Genomic DNA, 17,625 nt, shown 5'->3' with positions numbered 1-17,625 from the left:
ACGTCATCAGCCATCCCAAAATGCGGAAATCTCCCCGTTGTCCTTAGGGTTAGGGTTAGGGTTTCTAGCAGCAGAATTAGGGATTGCAGGTTTTAGGGTTAGGGTTTTCTAGAATTAGGTTTTCAGCAGTTAGGGTTTCTGCTCTCGGGCAGCCACGTCATCACTTTGTGACAGTTTAGGCCCCTCGGCCACATCTGTAAGTTGGCTCCATTCTTTAGGCTTTGACATGTCAGCAATTTGTTACATCTCCTCTTCTTGAAAGAGAGTAATCGTCTGCGATTACAGCATATCTGCAAAACAACTCAAGTTAGCTCAAAAATTTCCGAGGGTCATTCCAAGGGACAATCAGTTTGCTCTTTTGATCAAGGAGTTAGCTTCTCCTTTCTGCTCTTTTGAACAAGAAGTTAGCTTCTCCTTTCGTCTAGATCGGAACTCTCGATATTTTGGCGCAGTAAAATTAGCCATCACACCCAAACCGTACTGATCTTCCACGGGTGTCTTGATGCACTAAAATCACATACCCAGGCAATCTCATCCAATTGGGAATATTTAGTAGTTGGCACATTACAATGCAACACAAATGCTTACATATGCATGTTACAAGACATAGAAACATAAAGCCGCCGATGAACACTCCTCCCGCATAACCTAACGAGGTCCTGGCCGGGAGATATTAAACGACTCCCTCATCACTCCTCTCGCATAACCTAAAAATGTCCGGGCCGGGAGATACAGAGGCCTTTTACAACCAAACGCCCCCTAGACCGCAGTCAGCGTCGTTTGGAGGTGCTGAGAGTAACCACTGCTGAGACTTCTTAATACTCCTCCCACATAGCGATCCAGGTCCGGGCCGGGAGTCACAACAACAATACTTCCCCCGTAAATAACCACAAGGGTCCGGGCCATGAGTACGAACAAGCATTCTCAAACATCATTTCTCACTACTCCACCTGGGAGTAAAATCACCAATCATTGAAACCAATATTAAAACCAGAGTCAAACATTTCAAATTGGCAACAAAACAGGTTCAAAACAGATAGCATCCATTTCAAACAAATTCCAAACAGGATCACCAAACAAGTTCTCAAACAGATTTCAAACTTAAAAAGTAATCTCGACATCAATCGAGCATGAAAAGTCGATTGACTTTCAATCCTGAAACCTGCACCAAAAATTAGGGTTAGGTTCTTTCCATAAGGTCGTAGCCAAGCACAATATGGTTTGTTAGCTCTTGGACAAACATTGTTGCTTTGGTGGCGATGGTAGTCCCAAGATAGCAATCACAATAAACCTCCAAGGTTATCTGCTCGTGAAGAGACATCTACTGAGAAATGTCGAGAAATTTCAAGTTACAATCTGCTAGGGTTTCCATGGCAACCATTTCAGGATACCCAACTCTGCCAAAAGTTGCACTCCGAAGGAAGATGTTAGAAACCATATAACTTTGGGCAAATTTTTTTTTTTTTTTGAAAGCTTGCCAAGTACTTGGAGTATGCTGCTTGGTAGCTGTGGACATCAACATCTACATACATGGCACTGCTTTTGAGAAAAACAGTGACTTGAAACAAATCTGGATGCTTCTCTTGCAAGTGATCTTAATTGGCTTATGCCCTGTGAGACATGAGCGGTGAAGACGGGAGCACGCCCGATGCGCGATGAAGTAAGGGTGGGAGTGGCTGATAAGTCCGGGTTGGAGGACAAAGATACCTCAAATAAAAATCCCAAAAGCTTGTCTGCTCTTTTGTAGGACCGATATGCTTTCAGAAAAACACACGCTTGATGCTCTGAAACCACTGTCACAAGACGGGCACCACGTGCCAATAGAAAAGAACAGACTGAACAGACCTTTAGCACTTCAATAAAAACAGAATTGAGAGAGAGAGAGAGACGACACGCGACACGGAGTGGTGGAATTCCACCCCAGAGAGTATTGGCCCCAAACCTTGGCGCCCCTTTCGGTATTTCTTTATATTGCATCAACACAGTACGAGCCGGTACTTCAGACTTTGCACCTTCTCCAGGAAGCATGCCAGAGAATGAACCCTAGCCTCATATTTAAAGGCCCTTGGCCTAAAAAGCAATTACATCATTCTTTAGACTTTGACACGTCAGTAGTTTGTTACATATCAACTAACTCATCATCCTTGTGAACAATCACATCATCTTCATGCAAAGCATCATGCTTGTGAGAAATCACATCTTGATCATCATGCTAATCCTCATGCTCATTATTATCATTCAAATCATCATACTTATCATCATCATTCAAATCCTCATGCTCATCATTATCATGTAATTCATCATTCAAATCCTCATGCTCACGCTCTATGGTTGCTTTTCTTTCTACTTCTCTTTCTGCGTGTCTGCGATCCATTTCTGTTTTTCTTTCTTTGCATTCATGATCAAATTCTGCCATTCTTTCTGCTTGTCTTGCTTCGCGTTCTAACTTCCTTTCCATAAACATCTGGTCCAAAGCCTCCATAGGAATTAGTGCAATCCTTGGCGTAGATGGGGAAAGGGGAGGGTCGGAAAAGCCTCCTGGTGGGGAAAATTCTTCTTCGCCTCTCTCATGCTCATCACCTCCAAGCGAAGTATCCATTCCGCTTCGATTGATGACCATCCATTGTGAGCTTTGGTTCTTAAGTTCACGAGGAACTTGGGTTCTTGGGGGTCTTGAGTTCTTGATGGTCTTGAGGTTCTTGAGGTTCTTCTTTCACTTGCAATCTGTGTTAGAGAAAGATCTTCTCTTCACCCGAGTTCTGCTCTTTTCCGCGGGCGCACCGCTTGGCGGCCTTGCGCTCACACCAAGGTTGCTTTTTTCCACCTCACGTCAATTGGCCGGCCGCTAAGTGCACGGTCCGCTCTCAATGAGTGAAAAGAGGCACAAGGGGAGGCTGGACAAGCCCTTCTTTCTTGGGTTCCCTGTCACTCTTCGAAAACACGATTAGGAATCGACACGCTTAAGTTAACTTGGGTTCGTGCGACTGCAACAAGCAAAAAAAATTATGTGGTTCTTTCCTTGAGTGATACAGAACACTGCCAAAGCTCTGATACCAATGTAAGGTGCAACGGAATGAATGTTGAACTTTGCTCAAGATGAGTGCTCCGAACTGTGCTCAAGGCTTCTTTTACTTATTGAAGGGAGAGCCTTCCGTTCCTTTAGTGAGAGAGTGCAATGGACACAAACAAAGTGAATGGACACTATGCGTGAAGGTGCATGAGATTGAGAGATAGAGAAGTGAATACGAGACTAGAGACGACGTAAAACCCTCCTCCGTAGGCCCCACTCTTGATGGCGAGAGTGGTCTACTATTGATTGCACAATCTGGTACAAGATGCTGAATGCAAATCTAATGGCTATGTCGATGTCGACGGAGGGACGACGAGGACGATGCTAAGGCTGAAAAACTGAGTGCTTCGACTCTGACTATGGCTAAATTCTGCTGCGTCAAAACTGCCGTTGTACTGCTGTCCAAAAACGCTAGGTATGCTGAAATCTGCTGATGCAAAAACGCAACCTGCAGGTCCTTTAAACGCTGCTGAAAACTGATGTGGTGCTGCTGTCCAAGGACGCTATGGTTGGTTGAAATCTGCTGCTCCAAAACGCCGTAGAGGGCAGCCCAAAAACGCTGGTTGATGTTGCCAAAAACGCTGGTTAGATGCTGTTGAAAAATGCTGGCTGTGGCTGGGAATTCGCTGATTCTACGATGCGATTGGACACTCCAATGCAAGGCTGGAAACGCTGTATGCAGAGGCTGAAAACGCCAGCCAAGAGTGGGGGAAAACGCGAGCCAAGGGTGGGGGTCTTGCTGAGAAGTGTCTCCAGAGGCCTGTTGCACCTGAGTGCTTGATGCTCTCCTTCTTCTACCAGAAGTGATAGCCCTAGGTTTGCTTATATATTATCTTAGCAAAATTGCCCTACCTAGTTCCCAACAAAAGTCACTTAATAAATAAGTGAAAAATGTCAAAAATAGGAAAAATGGGTTTAATGCAGTGGAAAATTCCCTCGATGGATTCTGATGGGAATGCTTATGATCATGCTGTGTGCAAGCGGAGGATATGCATCTAATCTAAGTGACTAGTCATGCACGGTCTGCGAACAGACTCACAAAAGTGCCAGATCACTTCCTATCCTAGATTGACTTGAATGAATTGAACCCTGGTCATGCTGTATCTTGTCCACGGACCCATAGGGTTGGATGTATCACGTGACAAGCTCTCTCACATTTCCTCTCAGGTATCATAGAAGATTGTCTGATGGTTACCCATTCAGGCATTGAAGTCCCCCAGGAGAATGATGTCTCCCTCTTTAGAGAAATCCCATATTTCATCATCAAGCAGAGAGAAAGGAGACTCTCTTCTAGGTGACACATAGGTTGATGTACTTAAGGCAAAGTAGCATATGGCAATATAGAGAAATCTACATGTGTCAGCCATCAATCCCACCCACATATACCTGGCATAATCGTCTCTCTGAACAATATGTACAAGCGACTGCAAATCTTCCTTGAAAAGAATTGTTGCCCTCCCCCCCCCCCCGAACAATATGTACAAGCGACTACAAATCTTCCTTGAAAAGAATTGCCTCCTTCCCCCCCGATCCTCTACTCCCATGCTCAGATCTCGCATCTACCTGATGAGCCGTCTCTTATCTGTATCCAATCACGTGTGGCATCATCTGACCGGGGGCCTGGTGAGTCTGGGACAATATCTGTGTCTCTAAAGCTGTCCTCAAAGGTACCCACATCAAGCTTGAGAGACCCATTGCAGTTCCACACTGCTATTTTAAGTTTGGTCCCATAGGTGTCCAACCGTCATGTGGAGTGTCGCTTCATAATGACCACCTTCCCTTCTCTATAGAAGGCTATCTTTCCTTTTTTTCTTGCCGCCCTAATCTCTGGCATAACTTCCTGCATGAGGGCAAGCTGTGATAGAGTGAGGTCATCACCAAGGAATATGCCGGTCTTCTTTAATGTGGGCCTTTTCTTCAAAAACTCTTTCTTCGCAGAGAGAGAGAGAGAGAGAGAGAGAGAGAGAGAGAGAGAGAGAGAGAGTACTGCTTTCACAGAACTCATGCAGCTGCAATGCCTAAATCTACGGGACTGTTGGCGCCTTCCAGAACAAACATTGAGTTATATTGGAGGTATTTTTGTTGTTTGTGGTGATTGCTTCCTGTATGTTAGCACATGAGTATTGTTGCAGTTTAGGTCGGATGCATTATCAGTTGATGTGATTTTATTTGATCCATGATATGTTGATTTTCATACAGGGCTCTCCAGATTAAGCTGCCTTGACATGCAAAATGTCAACTCTCTGACTGACTCATCAGCCTCAACATTTCTTACAGGTTTCGATATTCAATTCTGGTCTCTATTCATGTGTAATCCTTCCATATTTTGTTTCTTGTGGTTCGTATTCTTACACCTTAATCATTGGGTTTGTCTTTTGTGTAGCACACGTGCCATTCAAAGTTTTTTCTTAAGAGTGTTATGCTCATTGCTTTGATCATGACTTGTATCATGCATGCGATGCCTTTTTTATTGTCTGTATCGAAGAACTCACTCGTTCAGGATTTTTGGTTTAGATGACTTCTTAACAGAGACCCTACTCTTCTGAGTGAGATTAGGTCTTGTTCGGGTTCATCTTGTTGTCAAGTTACTTTGGTTCCTCTCTCTAATTATGTTCGATTAGTTTCTTCCTCTTATCGATTGTATGGCGTCGTCTGTTTTTCACATTTGACTCAGCTTTTGTTCTTGGACTTTTATACTATATCAATCATGGCTTTATGTAAACAATTCATCTTGACAGAATTTGTAAACATAGTGGCTTCGAACGGTTCCTACATAATCAATCAGTCTCCATTGGGATTTTTGAAAAATTGTAGACTGTTTTGATGGGTGAATTTCGCCTCATGGATTCTTCATGTTTATGCTTGTCTATAGTCGTTCATTGTGTTTGTATCTCGTCTCCTCCTGGATTGCTACCTATTGCTACCTGTGTGGCTATGAGTGAGCTTACATGTATGCAATCAAGACCCTTCATTTTCATGGGCCTCCTATTCACTTGTTGCTCACGTTACTCAAAAGTGCTTTGTGCTTGAATCTTCTTGTTCTAGCAAGACTTCAGCACATTGAAGGCCTCCACACTCTCTCCTTTGCCTGGTTTGACTCCAAATACGTGCGTGTCACAAACAGGATCCCATAACAAGTTAAAATATCTAGGATTTATCACTTAACACCAAGGCGAACTGAGAGAGAGAGAGAGAGAGGGGATGGATGTGACGAACTTGGACACCCCAAGTCGGGAATCTGTCATTCCACACGAGGAAATACTTAAAACCCTTAACAAAATCTTATCGCAATCTAAGAGAGAGCGAGAGAGAGAGAGAGACGACACGGCCGGCCGGCCTAGTTCCATGCACAGAGGTATTGGCCCCAAAGTTGGGCGCCCCTTTCGGTATTTATTTTTATATTAATGCTTGAGCAAAGTACAAAGTCCGGAGGGAAAGAGAGACCTTAGTTACAATTTATAGGCCCATGGCCTACTAAAAAGCAGTACATGAAAAGCTTCAAGTTTTAAAAACATCTCAAGCTCAAAAGCTAGCGCACAAGGCAGCCAGCGCATATCATGGAAATTCGTACGGTGCCACGTCAGCAGTCGGCGAAAAGCGTGGGTTGTCCGTACAGCGCTGCCACATCAATATCCTTGCGCAATTTACACTGCCACACCAGCATGCTCTCTCATGTAAGTAGTGTTTAAGTGCATATTTGAAAGACGAAATAACTGCAGCATTTCGGTTTTGTGATTCCAAATGAGATGGACATAATAGCAATAAGAATTAGTCAATCGAGACAGTGAGATCTGGGATAGATCTAGATGTGATTGCTAAACATGTTGCCAATAGATCATGGTCCGATATCTCGATGGACAATATGTTGTGAATGTGATTTGAATGTTCAGTGACTGTCGTCTTTGTGCAAGTGCTTGATTTGTGTTGTCTAGTGTGTTAGTACTTAAGAGTCAGTGTCTACTGAACTGGTTTGTCTTATGTTTGATTTTGTAGGCATACAGGCATAATCAAGGGCGATTACAATTGTTTTAAGAGGGGGGTATGTCACAAAGTGATGACATGGCGTAACCATTTGGATGGACTCCGGACAGTAGGAGATTCAGCCCTAGAAAAAATACAGATGAAGTTTTACCAACTTGCAGAACTTTCCGAGGGGCCTAAATTAAAAGGTCTGAAGCTTATAAGTTGGTACAAATTATGGTACACCATCCGAAGAAGCCCAAGGGACAAAACGTAAATCAGATTCATTTCGAGAATTCTCATTTCAAAGTACTTCTTTCATAAAGTCATAGAGATACTGTCAGCCCATTAGTATCCTTGAAATCCAAAGAAAATTCAATGACCTTATTCCATCTTGGTAACCTGTGAAAAAGGAGCGGAGTAACTCCCCTCTTGTGCAGTCTCATCTGCACCAGATTCAACCCTGCTGATCTCCGAGATCTCTCGGAGTAGTCGAAGCTAGACCAAAAGCCTCAAGGTAAAGTTTAAGTATCTGGGGAGTATCTGCCAGGTCTTCCTCCTCCATTCACTTCGCATCCAATGTCGGATAGTTCTTGAATTTAACTAAGAACCGCCGTATCACTTTACCTTTCACTTTCCTTTCTTTGTGAGCCAGTGTCTCTATTCTGGAACGAGAATATTGCTAAATTGGCTTTATCTGATAGAAAAATAATTCTAAATGAATTATTGGATTTATAAGTGAGAGGGTTTTCTCGCTTGGAACATCAAGGAAAAATAATTCTAAATGAATTATTGGAATTTTAAGTGAGGGTTTTTCTCACTGGAGACATTCGAGTACAAAGTATTCCTAGTGCATCATTCAAAGTAATGACAATAGCACTGTGAATGAGAATATCTGTAAGGCCACCAGGAACGGGTACTTCTGATGCGTCACATCGGATGGGTGACAGGGAGCATCGGGAAGAAGTATCAGACCATCCGGGAATGGACATCTCTGATGCGTCATAGGATGGGTGACATAGAGCATCGTGAAGGGGATTGTACCGTAAGTTCGGTAGGAAAGGACTAGGTGATGGGTATTCCTGATGCGTCACAAGGTGGGTGACGGGTGCATCGGAAAGGGGATATCCATAGTCGAGAGGAAATCCGAACTGGAAAGAGGAATACGCGTAAAGACGCAAGCACAAGAATAAAGATGGGTTCTGAGAAGCTTTTCTTAAAAAGCGGAAAAGTGAACGAATTTTCCGGGAAGAGCAAACGCTTTCTCGCGAGGAATCTATGTTTGTATTGCATTCGTGCATGTGGTTGCATCCAGGGACGCCCGGGAAGTGCTGTGAAAGCATTGATTTTAACTTATAAGGTTTTATTGAGTTTTTGGGCAGGTTTAGACCAATTTTAAAAATATGCCGGCCGTCCACTTAATAAGTGGGCAGCCACTTAGAAAATAAAGCAACAAAACCAGCCAGCGAATTCTCTCTCCCTATTTCGGGTAGAACAGAAAAAAAAAAAAAACACGGCCGCGATCTCTCCGCGAGCAGCTATTCGTGCCGTGGTGAAGGAGCTATAAAAGCACCACATGCCCTCACCGAAGGGAGGTTGCCAGCGCCAGCAAGAGAAGACTCTGCCGCCAGAAGACGCGAGAGATCGCGAGACTACGAAGCACGGAAGTGGCTTTTCTCGCGCAAGAGCGACAGGTACCTATTGTGGATTCGCCATACGAATTGTTGTCGTGTGTTTGCATGTGTGTTTGCAGGTACTTCATCGCGAAGGAGAAGCGAGAAGGCTTCGGCCTACGCTTTGGAATTTCGGAAACGGAATTCAGAAATTGTCTGCGGAGTCTCAACTCCGAGTACAGACGGAAAAAGGATTGAGAGCTTGTCTCTCGGATTTCCCTTACGGGAAGGAACGACCATCGAGTCAGAGATTTAGAACGGAGGGGTTTTCTCCGGTTCTTGTGCTTGTAAAAAGATTCTCCCTAATAAAGAATTCTCTTTAAGGGGGGGGGGGGGACCAGCCCATCTTCTGGTCCCCAGTACTGTGTCGATCTTCTCACTCTCTCTCTCTCTCTATCTATTTCTCTCTATATCCTTTGGCTTCAATAATAAGAGATAAATTCTATTTATCTGAGTATATTTTATATTGTTATGCGCTCCCGTTTGTGACAGTGGTATCAGAGCATGGACTCCTCTCTTTCTCTGTAAAGGAGGATGACTCTGGGAAGATACGGGAAGAAGCCATGACAAGCCAAGAGAGAAGTAAGCAGGCGGAAACCTAAGTCCTGCAGGAGAAAGCTCGCAGAGTTGGAATTTTTTTTCTCTCTGCAAGAAGTCGACACAAGACTTGGGATTCGCCGAGAAGGCAACAAGAGCATGATGCTGAAGAACCTAGAGAATCCAAGGAGCGGAATGCTCGAGATCCTTCAGAATTCAGAAGATATCCATGAACATCAATCGAGAACCATAGCCAAGAAATCCCGTAATCTCGGGAAGGATATGAAGAAGGTCTTTAGACCTCAGAACCCTTCGATCAAGTTTGATACTTTTGACGGAAGAGAATATGCCCCGAAAGCTACCGCTTTCATTTGACAGTATGAAGTTGCCTTTGCAAACGGAAATTTCTGAGAAGCGTCAAAGGTAAGGCATGTGACCAAACACCTCAAGGGGATTGCAAGTACTTGGTGGTATACCAAAGCTTTGCAAGGAACTTACAACAAGACTTGGATTCAATTCAAGGCTGAATTTTTTTCCTTTACGCTTTGAGGAAGGCATCCAAGAAGATTGGGATCGGTTTGCGCAATAGAAATACGAGCAAGTCCAAGCAAGTAGTGGTTCACTCTTGCCAAGGTAGCTCCACTCTTGACCCTCTCTGAGGAAGGAAAGATGAAGAAATTCAACGAAGGACTTTTGCCGAATTTTGTAAACCCATTTGCAAGATACTTTGCAGCAGATGGTGGAGTCGACAATAAAAGCTGAAAGTGTACACCTTGATGTACATAGAATACAATCCCCGCAGTGGGACGAGAACCATTGAACACAGGAACAACGAATTTTTGTTACCTCTCCTCGAAGGATACATTGCTATCCAGAGAAAGTTTGGAGCAAGGGAATTCAATCTAACTCCCGAGTTTTTGACCCTCAAACTTTAAGTGAGAGGATAGGTCTTGGATCAAAGTTAAATCTTTCAGGAACTCATAAAATGCGTATTGCTTTTATGCACGAGATATGCATGTGTCTGACCAGGACAATCACTCTCGCGTATTTATGAGAGTAGGATCAATTTGAAACATTGTTTTCTGAGATGAATTGGTTTGCTCAACCATCTGGAAGGTCAACTATTGATCTCGTATCCGGTAGTTCACAAACAAATTACCTGCTATTGTGGGTAGGACGGCAGAAAGGAAGGAACCATTCAGATCTTTCAACCAAGAAAAGCTTTCACTAAGCTTGAATACTCTTTAAGCCCACACCCCCTACCCGGTAAGGGAAGATATGGTAGTGCTTTTCGCACAAGTGAATGAACACTCTTTACGAGGGAAGAAACAAGCGACGACTACGGCGTGTGCTCGAGGAATCCAAGGATTGAAATCCTAGATTATTTGATGAGCGGGTTTTGCTCTAAGATCGAGCCAAGGGATCGTCAAGTTGAGCGTCTTTGCTCTAAGGATCTTACGAAGGGAAGGTAATTTCCCAGGTTCATTGAAACTCTAACACAGCTTAAGAATTATGTACACTTTTGAGTACATGGATAACACATGAAGATGCAGACCTATGCCAAGGAACTGGACGAGAGTTTGTTATACTCTCTTGAGCGCCTTTTTGCGCGCAAGAATATTCCGACACGAGAATCTCTATTTGAGATGTGTTTGGTAGAAGGAATCTACGGAGAAGAGGTTTTCCGATGGTCGTTAAGCGCAAGAATATTCCGACATGAGAATCTCTATTTGAGATGTGTTTGGTAGAAGGAATCTACGGAGAAGAGGTTTTCCGATGGTCGTTGATCATTGAGTACGCTATGTGCTTTTACCATTACAGTAGCAACTTTTGGTTGCGGTATATGTTTCTCCATGAGCAGGTCAAGTAGCATTTACACGCTGCTGGAATAAGTTCGAACTATTATGTTCGTAAGAATATAGTTCGTCAACCGTTTCAAAATGGTAAGAATTACATATGGGAGAACATCCCTGAGAATCAAAGAGGGTTCGCTCTGTTGTGAACCGGGTTTGAACGTACGTTCAGAAAATGCTATGGCTAGAATCCTATCTGCCTGAGATTTTGCAAGTCGTCGTTGATGCTCGCAAGGTGAATCATTTTTTATGATTTTGTAAGAAAGAGACGCTAATGGGCGTCCGAAAATCACTGCTGGTGGTAATAACTCGCAGGAGGAAACGATTGGAAGAAAGTGCTGTCGTGTACAAGGAATCTTCGGCCTCGAACCGTCCGCCTACGTTGAGCGACGGCCTGGAACAAGAACCTTCTTTAAGGTGATCGCAAATTGTGGAAGAAAGACATCGAGCTTAATGCTCTATGACTTGAGCATTCCCTATGTGGGAGGACACAAGAGGTTTAATACCCTCTAGACTAACAGCGCAGGATTATGCGCAAAGACAGATACCTAGATTGATTTCTAGGAGGATTATTCTTCTCGGGATTGAGAAGGTGGAATTGAGTTAACAGATTCTCGGATGAGGAAACTTCCAATCTGTTGGAACGACGCAAATGACGAGTTCTTGCATGGCTCGTAAGTTTGATGAATGGTGAAGGATATCCTCGAGGTACTAGAGGAAGAACATGAAGCGGTTAGGTAAGTATTAAATTCTTGAATTTTTGTTTAATTTACTGTTCCGCTTCAAAAATCTTATCTTTGGTGCCTAGGAATGGAGGAACCTTCTTAGCACCCTCGATTACTTCAAATGGCGCCTTCCCCATCGATAAATGAATTTGTGTTGTTGTAGGAAAACTCCATCAAGGGCAAGTACTTTACCCCTTAAGTCTTCTGATCCGAAATGTAAGACTTCGATAAATCCAAAACCACTGAATTGGCTTCTCAGATTTCCTGTTTGTCTGTGGGCGGAAGAGGAGGAGAACTGCAACCGTGTGCCAATGTTCTCCCAGATTGCCCTCCAAAACAAACTAGTGAATTGGGGGTCTCTATGCGAGATTATGGACTCAGGCATGCCATGTAACGAAAAATCTGTGAAACAAACAGTCTTGCCAAATGATCTGGCTTAACTGTCTTCCTTACCGGAATGAAATGGGCCTTCTTGTTGAATCTGTCAATGACTGTCCAAATGCCATCATGCCCACTTTGAGTCTTGGGAAGATAAAAAATGAAATCCATAGCAATGCTTTCTCAAGGACGGGAGGGTATGGGTAAAGGCTGTAGAAGTCTTGGTGCCTTATGCCTGTCAAACTTGACCTTCTGGCATACTAAACAACTACGAACAAACTCATCCACATCCTTTTTGAGCCTCAACCAATACAAGTAACTCTCAACACCCTTCAAGGTGGTATCTATGCCGTGGTGGACAATGGCACTCTGTCAAAACCTTTTCCCTCAAAGGTTGTGTAACACAACATCGTTTTCGGCATCAAATAGCCGTCCCTTATGGAATGGCCTGCAACTGCCTCCCCACTCTATATCCGGTGAAAATTGTCAACAAAATCATGATCTTTGGTGTACTAATCTACCATATCCTTGAAGCTTCGATGATGTATCACGGAAATAGCTAGAACCAAGGGCTTGCGAGACACTATGACAGAATGTTAGCCCATCTTATCTGCTCTTCCGAAAGCTGCTTTTGCAACAAGAAGTAGCGTAAACTCTAATGGTCTTTAAAGACAGTAAAGTCGGCTCCGAGTATAAAATGTCGCCACTGTGTAAGAGCATGGATAACTGCCAACAACTCTTTCTCATAAATCTGTGCAACTAGTTCAGGACGTGAAAACATCTTGCTTTTGTAAGCAATAACATGGGCTGCTTGCATCATCAACCAAAGCACATCCAAGCACAACATTTTTGTGCAATAGTCCGTGACGAGCAATCTCATTGTGAATTCTCTCCCCATGCCAACTTCTTGCGCAGGGCCACATGCCTTCAAGGTGGAAGCACGGGTGAATACATCTGGAGAGAGGCCTTCCCTGAGCATTGAGTGAACATCCCATCAATAACTTTTTTGCTTTTGTGATGCCACACTTGGCATATATCTCGGCCAAAGTACGGCTAAGGACGACATGGGAGAAAACAGCAGTGTGCTTCCTTGCCATAGCTATGTCGGGCATGTCCTGTAATCATTGCATTCGCATTCCAAGTGATGACATTCCGGACAGTAAGCCCATCAAGAACTTCTCGTACTTCCAGGAGAATACCACATTTCGCATACATACTCATTGATGTGCTGCTGGGCAGATCATTCATTAAGCATTTTATGTGCTTTTGTAAAGGCATATACATTTCGACCAAAGCATTGCCATATTTGTTCAACAGCCTCTGACTAACAATCGCATCGTGAATTTTCTCACCCATGCGAAGGTCTTGCATACGGCCATATGCTGTCAGGTGCAAGCTAAGGTGATTGCTTTTAGAGAAAGGCGTTCCGTTTGCATCTTCTTAAAACAACCTAGAGTGTCCTTGCCACAGCCAGGTTGGGTATACCCTGCTATCAGTCCGATCAGAAAAGCAAACCCGTTGTTTTTAATTCCTCATCATGCTCTGCTTGTCTATGCTTGACTTGTGTTCCGAATATTGCTTCTTCCCTGGATTTTGTTAATCGAAAACTGAGAGAGTGAATTGTGTGAGAAAAAATTTGAGAAAAAGAATTGTGTGTGAGATTGTGCCTGCGTGTGTGAGAAGGAATTGTGTGTGATTGTGCCTGCGTGTGAGAAAAAATTTGAGAAAAAGAATTGTGTGTGAGATTGTGCCTGCGTGTGTGAGAAGGAATTGTGTGTGTGATGTGCCTGTGTGTGTGTGAGGAGGTTGATGAGTTGCTGCTGCTTCTGCTGAGAAAAAGAATTGTGTGTGAGATTGTGCCTGCGTGTGTGAGAAGGAATTGTGTGTGTGATTGTGCCTGCGTGTGTGAGAAAAAATTTGAGAAAAAGAATTGTGTGTGAGATTGTGCCTGCGTGTGTGAGAAGGAATTGTGTGTGTGATGTGCCTCTGTGTGTGTGAGGAGGTTGATGAGTTGCTGCTGCTTCTGCTGGGTTGAGAGGTGCCTAGATTCAAGGAGCTGCGAGTGTGCAAGCTATTATAAACGACGATAAGAAAAGCTAAAAAAAGCCATCGAGCTTGTTGTTTAAAACCTCCGCCACGTGGATTAATGACGAGCCAGATTTTTGGATGGAGATATATCACTACTAACGAAGTAAAAATTCTACTTTTTTAGTAGCAAGCTCAAGTTTACACAGGTTGTGCAATAATCCTTATAAAGAGCAACGTCATTCACAGGGTCTTTTAGAAAAAAAAATTTGCGGAGTTGAAAAATCAAAACTGAGATAGAGGTTTTGGGTTGTAGAGCTTGGTGTTGTTAAACTTGCCCTATTATATATAAATTTTTCGTCTGTAGTCTTTATGGATCCACTACAAAAAGTAAATCTGAGGTCTTCCTGGAAATGATGAGCATTGCAAAGAAATGTATGCATTGGCAATTTGTGAGGAATCCTCATAGAAAGAGGTTTGTCTCTAACGATTTGGTTGATCATAAAGTATGCATTGGCAATGGAAAAATCTGTGTGGAATCTTCTTTAGAAAGAGGTACTATTTTGTAGACAGTGGAAGAGAATGGCCAAATAATGAGAACCCCAGTTCCAAAATTGACATTCCTTTACCGTTTGTTGTCTGTCTTGAAAATGATATTCGAGAATGTGCTACGTCCTTTCTGCCCAGAATAATCAATTGTGGTCACATTCATTTATCCGCTGCATAGGGCATTGCTTGCCGTTATCTAATGGACTCATTTGAAGTCCTAAAAATAGGATTCTTGGCTCGTTGTGAGCATTCTTTTGTGGATCACTACGCTTGGAGTCTGGTCCTTGGCAGGGTCATCAGGGGGACTCTAGCTATTGAGGTGGACGTTCGTCCCGTGTGTTGCTAGCTCCCTGGCTTTAGTTGAGTGCATATTAGCCCTATGATTGGCAGGTGCTTGTTGTCCCTCTGCTTATTCTATGTGCATGTATGGCTTCTGTCATGTCGTGTGCAAAATGGATCGTAGGGAAGACGAAGAGAGGCAACAGATGCTGATGAACAAGATTTGAGAGGATGCATGAGCCTTGGCCTTTAGACAAATTGAGTATTCTGGGGGAGAAAAAATCATGAGGCCTGCATTAATGTGCGGTGAGAAAGGAGTCTGGAATTGAAGTTACAAGCTGAAGGTCATTGCACTTCCACAATTAGTTGGAGAAGTTGTTACAATCACGTTCTATACAATAATTTGTTTGTTGGAGACGTTGGTATTGTATTTGATAAAAACGGACTTTGTGACATAAGGACATGCTTTCCATTCATTGTGCCGACTTTTGTGAGTCTTTCTCGTTTGTATTCAATCTCCACTCTTGTTTATGCACCTTTGAAGTATCGGGCTCATGAGAAGAGTGGGATGATGTGGCTCAGAATTTAAGAGTTGTTGATTGGTACTGAATGAGCTTTTGGTCTGTAGAGCAGGGATTACCACTCTTCGTAGCTTGAATCTGAGTGGAACAGGAGTGTCTGATGGCGTACTAGAGGGATTGACATATGGTCAAAGGTTGAGAGCATGGGTGGACCAGAAACATATTACAAAGTGTGCAGGTAAGTACCTAGAATTGTCTACAAACAAGTTTTGGCTTGAAAGAGTCTCAAGGTGTTTTTTGGGGTATACATGGAATTAGTTCTCATCACCCATTTTGACTCGAGTAGGAGGAACAACCTTCAGCACTGAAAGTTCTGACCATACACACAATTTATTGGAGCAATGGAAGCCTTTTGAGTTAGTGTACCTAAGGCTCCAGAATACTAGGGTTACAAAGGCTGCAGTACCTTTGATGTTGGGTAAGTAAAGTTTAGCAACATTCCCTTAGGTGCAGGTCAAATGTGGGCAACTTTGCTGAGCTGTTTTGTGGAACGACCTTGGTATTTTGAATGACAGCATTTGGGGAGTTACTTTTTGTGGATGTTCGTGATACTGAAATATCAGGAAGGTCTTTGAAGAGTTTACAAGGTAATAGCTATGCCCATTGTTTGCATGGTTGTCTTTTTTGTATGCTAGAGTTAGGGTTGGGGTGGATATTTTAATGAACCATTCATATTAGAGAGAGAAGAATCAAAGCATAACTGAACGACTTTGATGCAGAGCATTCAGCAACCCAATTGCTGCTATAGAATCACACTTAAGCTGCATCTGTTCACATCTGGGCTGCCTGCACATATGTGACTTCGGGAGGTCTAAAACCTTCAATAATGATGGGCCTGTCTTGCAGCCAAACATAAGTTGATTTCCCTTCCCAACAATGCCAAGATTCTAGCTCGCTGGAACTCACTAATTGTGTCCACCTTACAAGGATCGTGTGGTTGCTCGTCTCTTGAATATAGCGCACTGACTGCACAGTTTAGGTTAAAGGAGCAATGTGACGGAAGCACTCAATGGGAGCAGGATGGTGTTACACGTCTCTTACTAGCTGCAAATAGAGATACATCGTTAAGGTCAAGAAATGGTCATTAAGCAGTCAAATAGCATGCTGTCAAAAAGGCAAACTTCTTGTCATATTGTCACCTCCTATGTTTTGGAATGATCCCTGGTGGTGTAAGGGCTCTTCCGCCATGTAAGAAATATAATATGAACCGCATCGGTAAGTTGCAAATATGGCAAATTGACCTGTATTTCAAGTGCAGATGTCCCTTTTTCTGCAAAATCCATGAGTCCTGTGATTGAATACTGAACAGAGTACAAGGAGGTTTTTATTAGGACCTGTTTCTGTAGTACGCATGTAGAACCGTCAGTGAGAGAAGCTGCAGTTGAAGGCTTAAGTTCATTTATTCTCTTGCCACTTATTTCGGTTGTTTTTCTCTATTCTGAGGTGTCAAAACACATACTTGAGCAGATTTGTTTGACAGGAAATGTCAGCATCCCTCGGGTGTTAAGAGTGACGGCTTATAAGCTTGGACAATCTGCAGTACTTCTCTCTTAAGAGATATACTGCATATATTTCATCTATATTGTCTGCTTGTTTTGGGACTTCCTTAAACCACAAGATAGTGGGAGATATGCTTAAGTGATGGTTTATAGGGAAGGTGCAAGGTTAGACTGCTGGAGGTTTTTGTCATAAATCATATTTGAGTCCGAAACCAGAGGTAAAGTCCAATTGCAAAGTTTGGCTCCTTTTTAAAATTAGATGTCCAGGAAGTGTGCCTTGGAAACATTTTGTCACCTCACTTAAATTTCCAACTTCCAAGCATGGAAACCTCCTTCAAAGAGCGGGTTGAGCAAGGCACATTCGCATAGGCTAGAACGTGGAGCCTTTTCCCCCCTGATCATCATCTGCACCCTTATTACCCACTCCACAAGTTCGTAATCACTGCCGCAATCCACTTGAACTCCGGCATGGCCACAGCGCGGACCACCACGCAAA

The 17,625-nt window shown here is 43.3% G+C and overlaps 1 protein-coding gene across 1 annotated transcript; it reads left to right on the top strand.

The window, feature by feature from the left end:
* The first annotated feature begins 5,050 nt into the window (after positions 1–5,050).
* LOC147416857 (uncharacterized) lies at positions 5,051–16,876 on the top strand. The gene is made up of 6 exons (XM_086508017.1): positions 5,051–5,143; positions 5,270–5,347; positions 15,683–15,808; positions 15,917–16,048; positions 16,146–16,217; positions 16,477–16,876. Exons 1-6 carry the CDS (start codon positions 5,074–5,076, stop codon positions 16,716–16,718), a joined length of 720 nt encoding a protein of 239 aa, XP_086364143.1. The 5' UTR covers positions 5,051–5,073; the 3' UTR covers positions 16,719–16,876.
* The last annotated feature ends 749 nt before the right edge of the window (positions 16,877–17,625 follow it).

This window comes from Adiantum capillus-veneris, unplaced genomic scaffold (assembly GCF_014529385.1).
Source record: "Adiantum capillus-veneris isolate H3 unplaced genomic scaffold, ASM1452938v2 Hic_scaffold_443, whole genome shotgun sequence".
Taxonomy (NCBI): domain Eukaryota; kingdom Viridiplantae; phylum Streptophyta; class Polypodiopsida; order Polypodiales; family Pteridaceae; genus Adiantum; species Adiantum capillus-veneris.
This window is presented reverse-complemented; position numbering and strand designations above follow the sequence as displayed.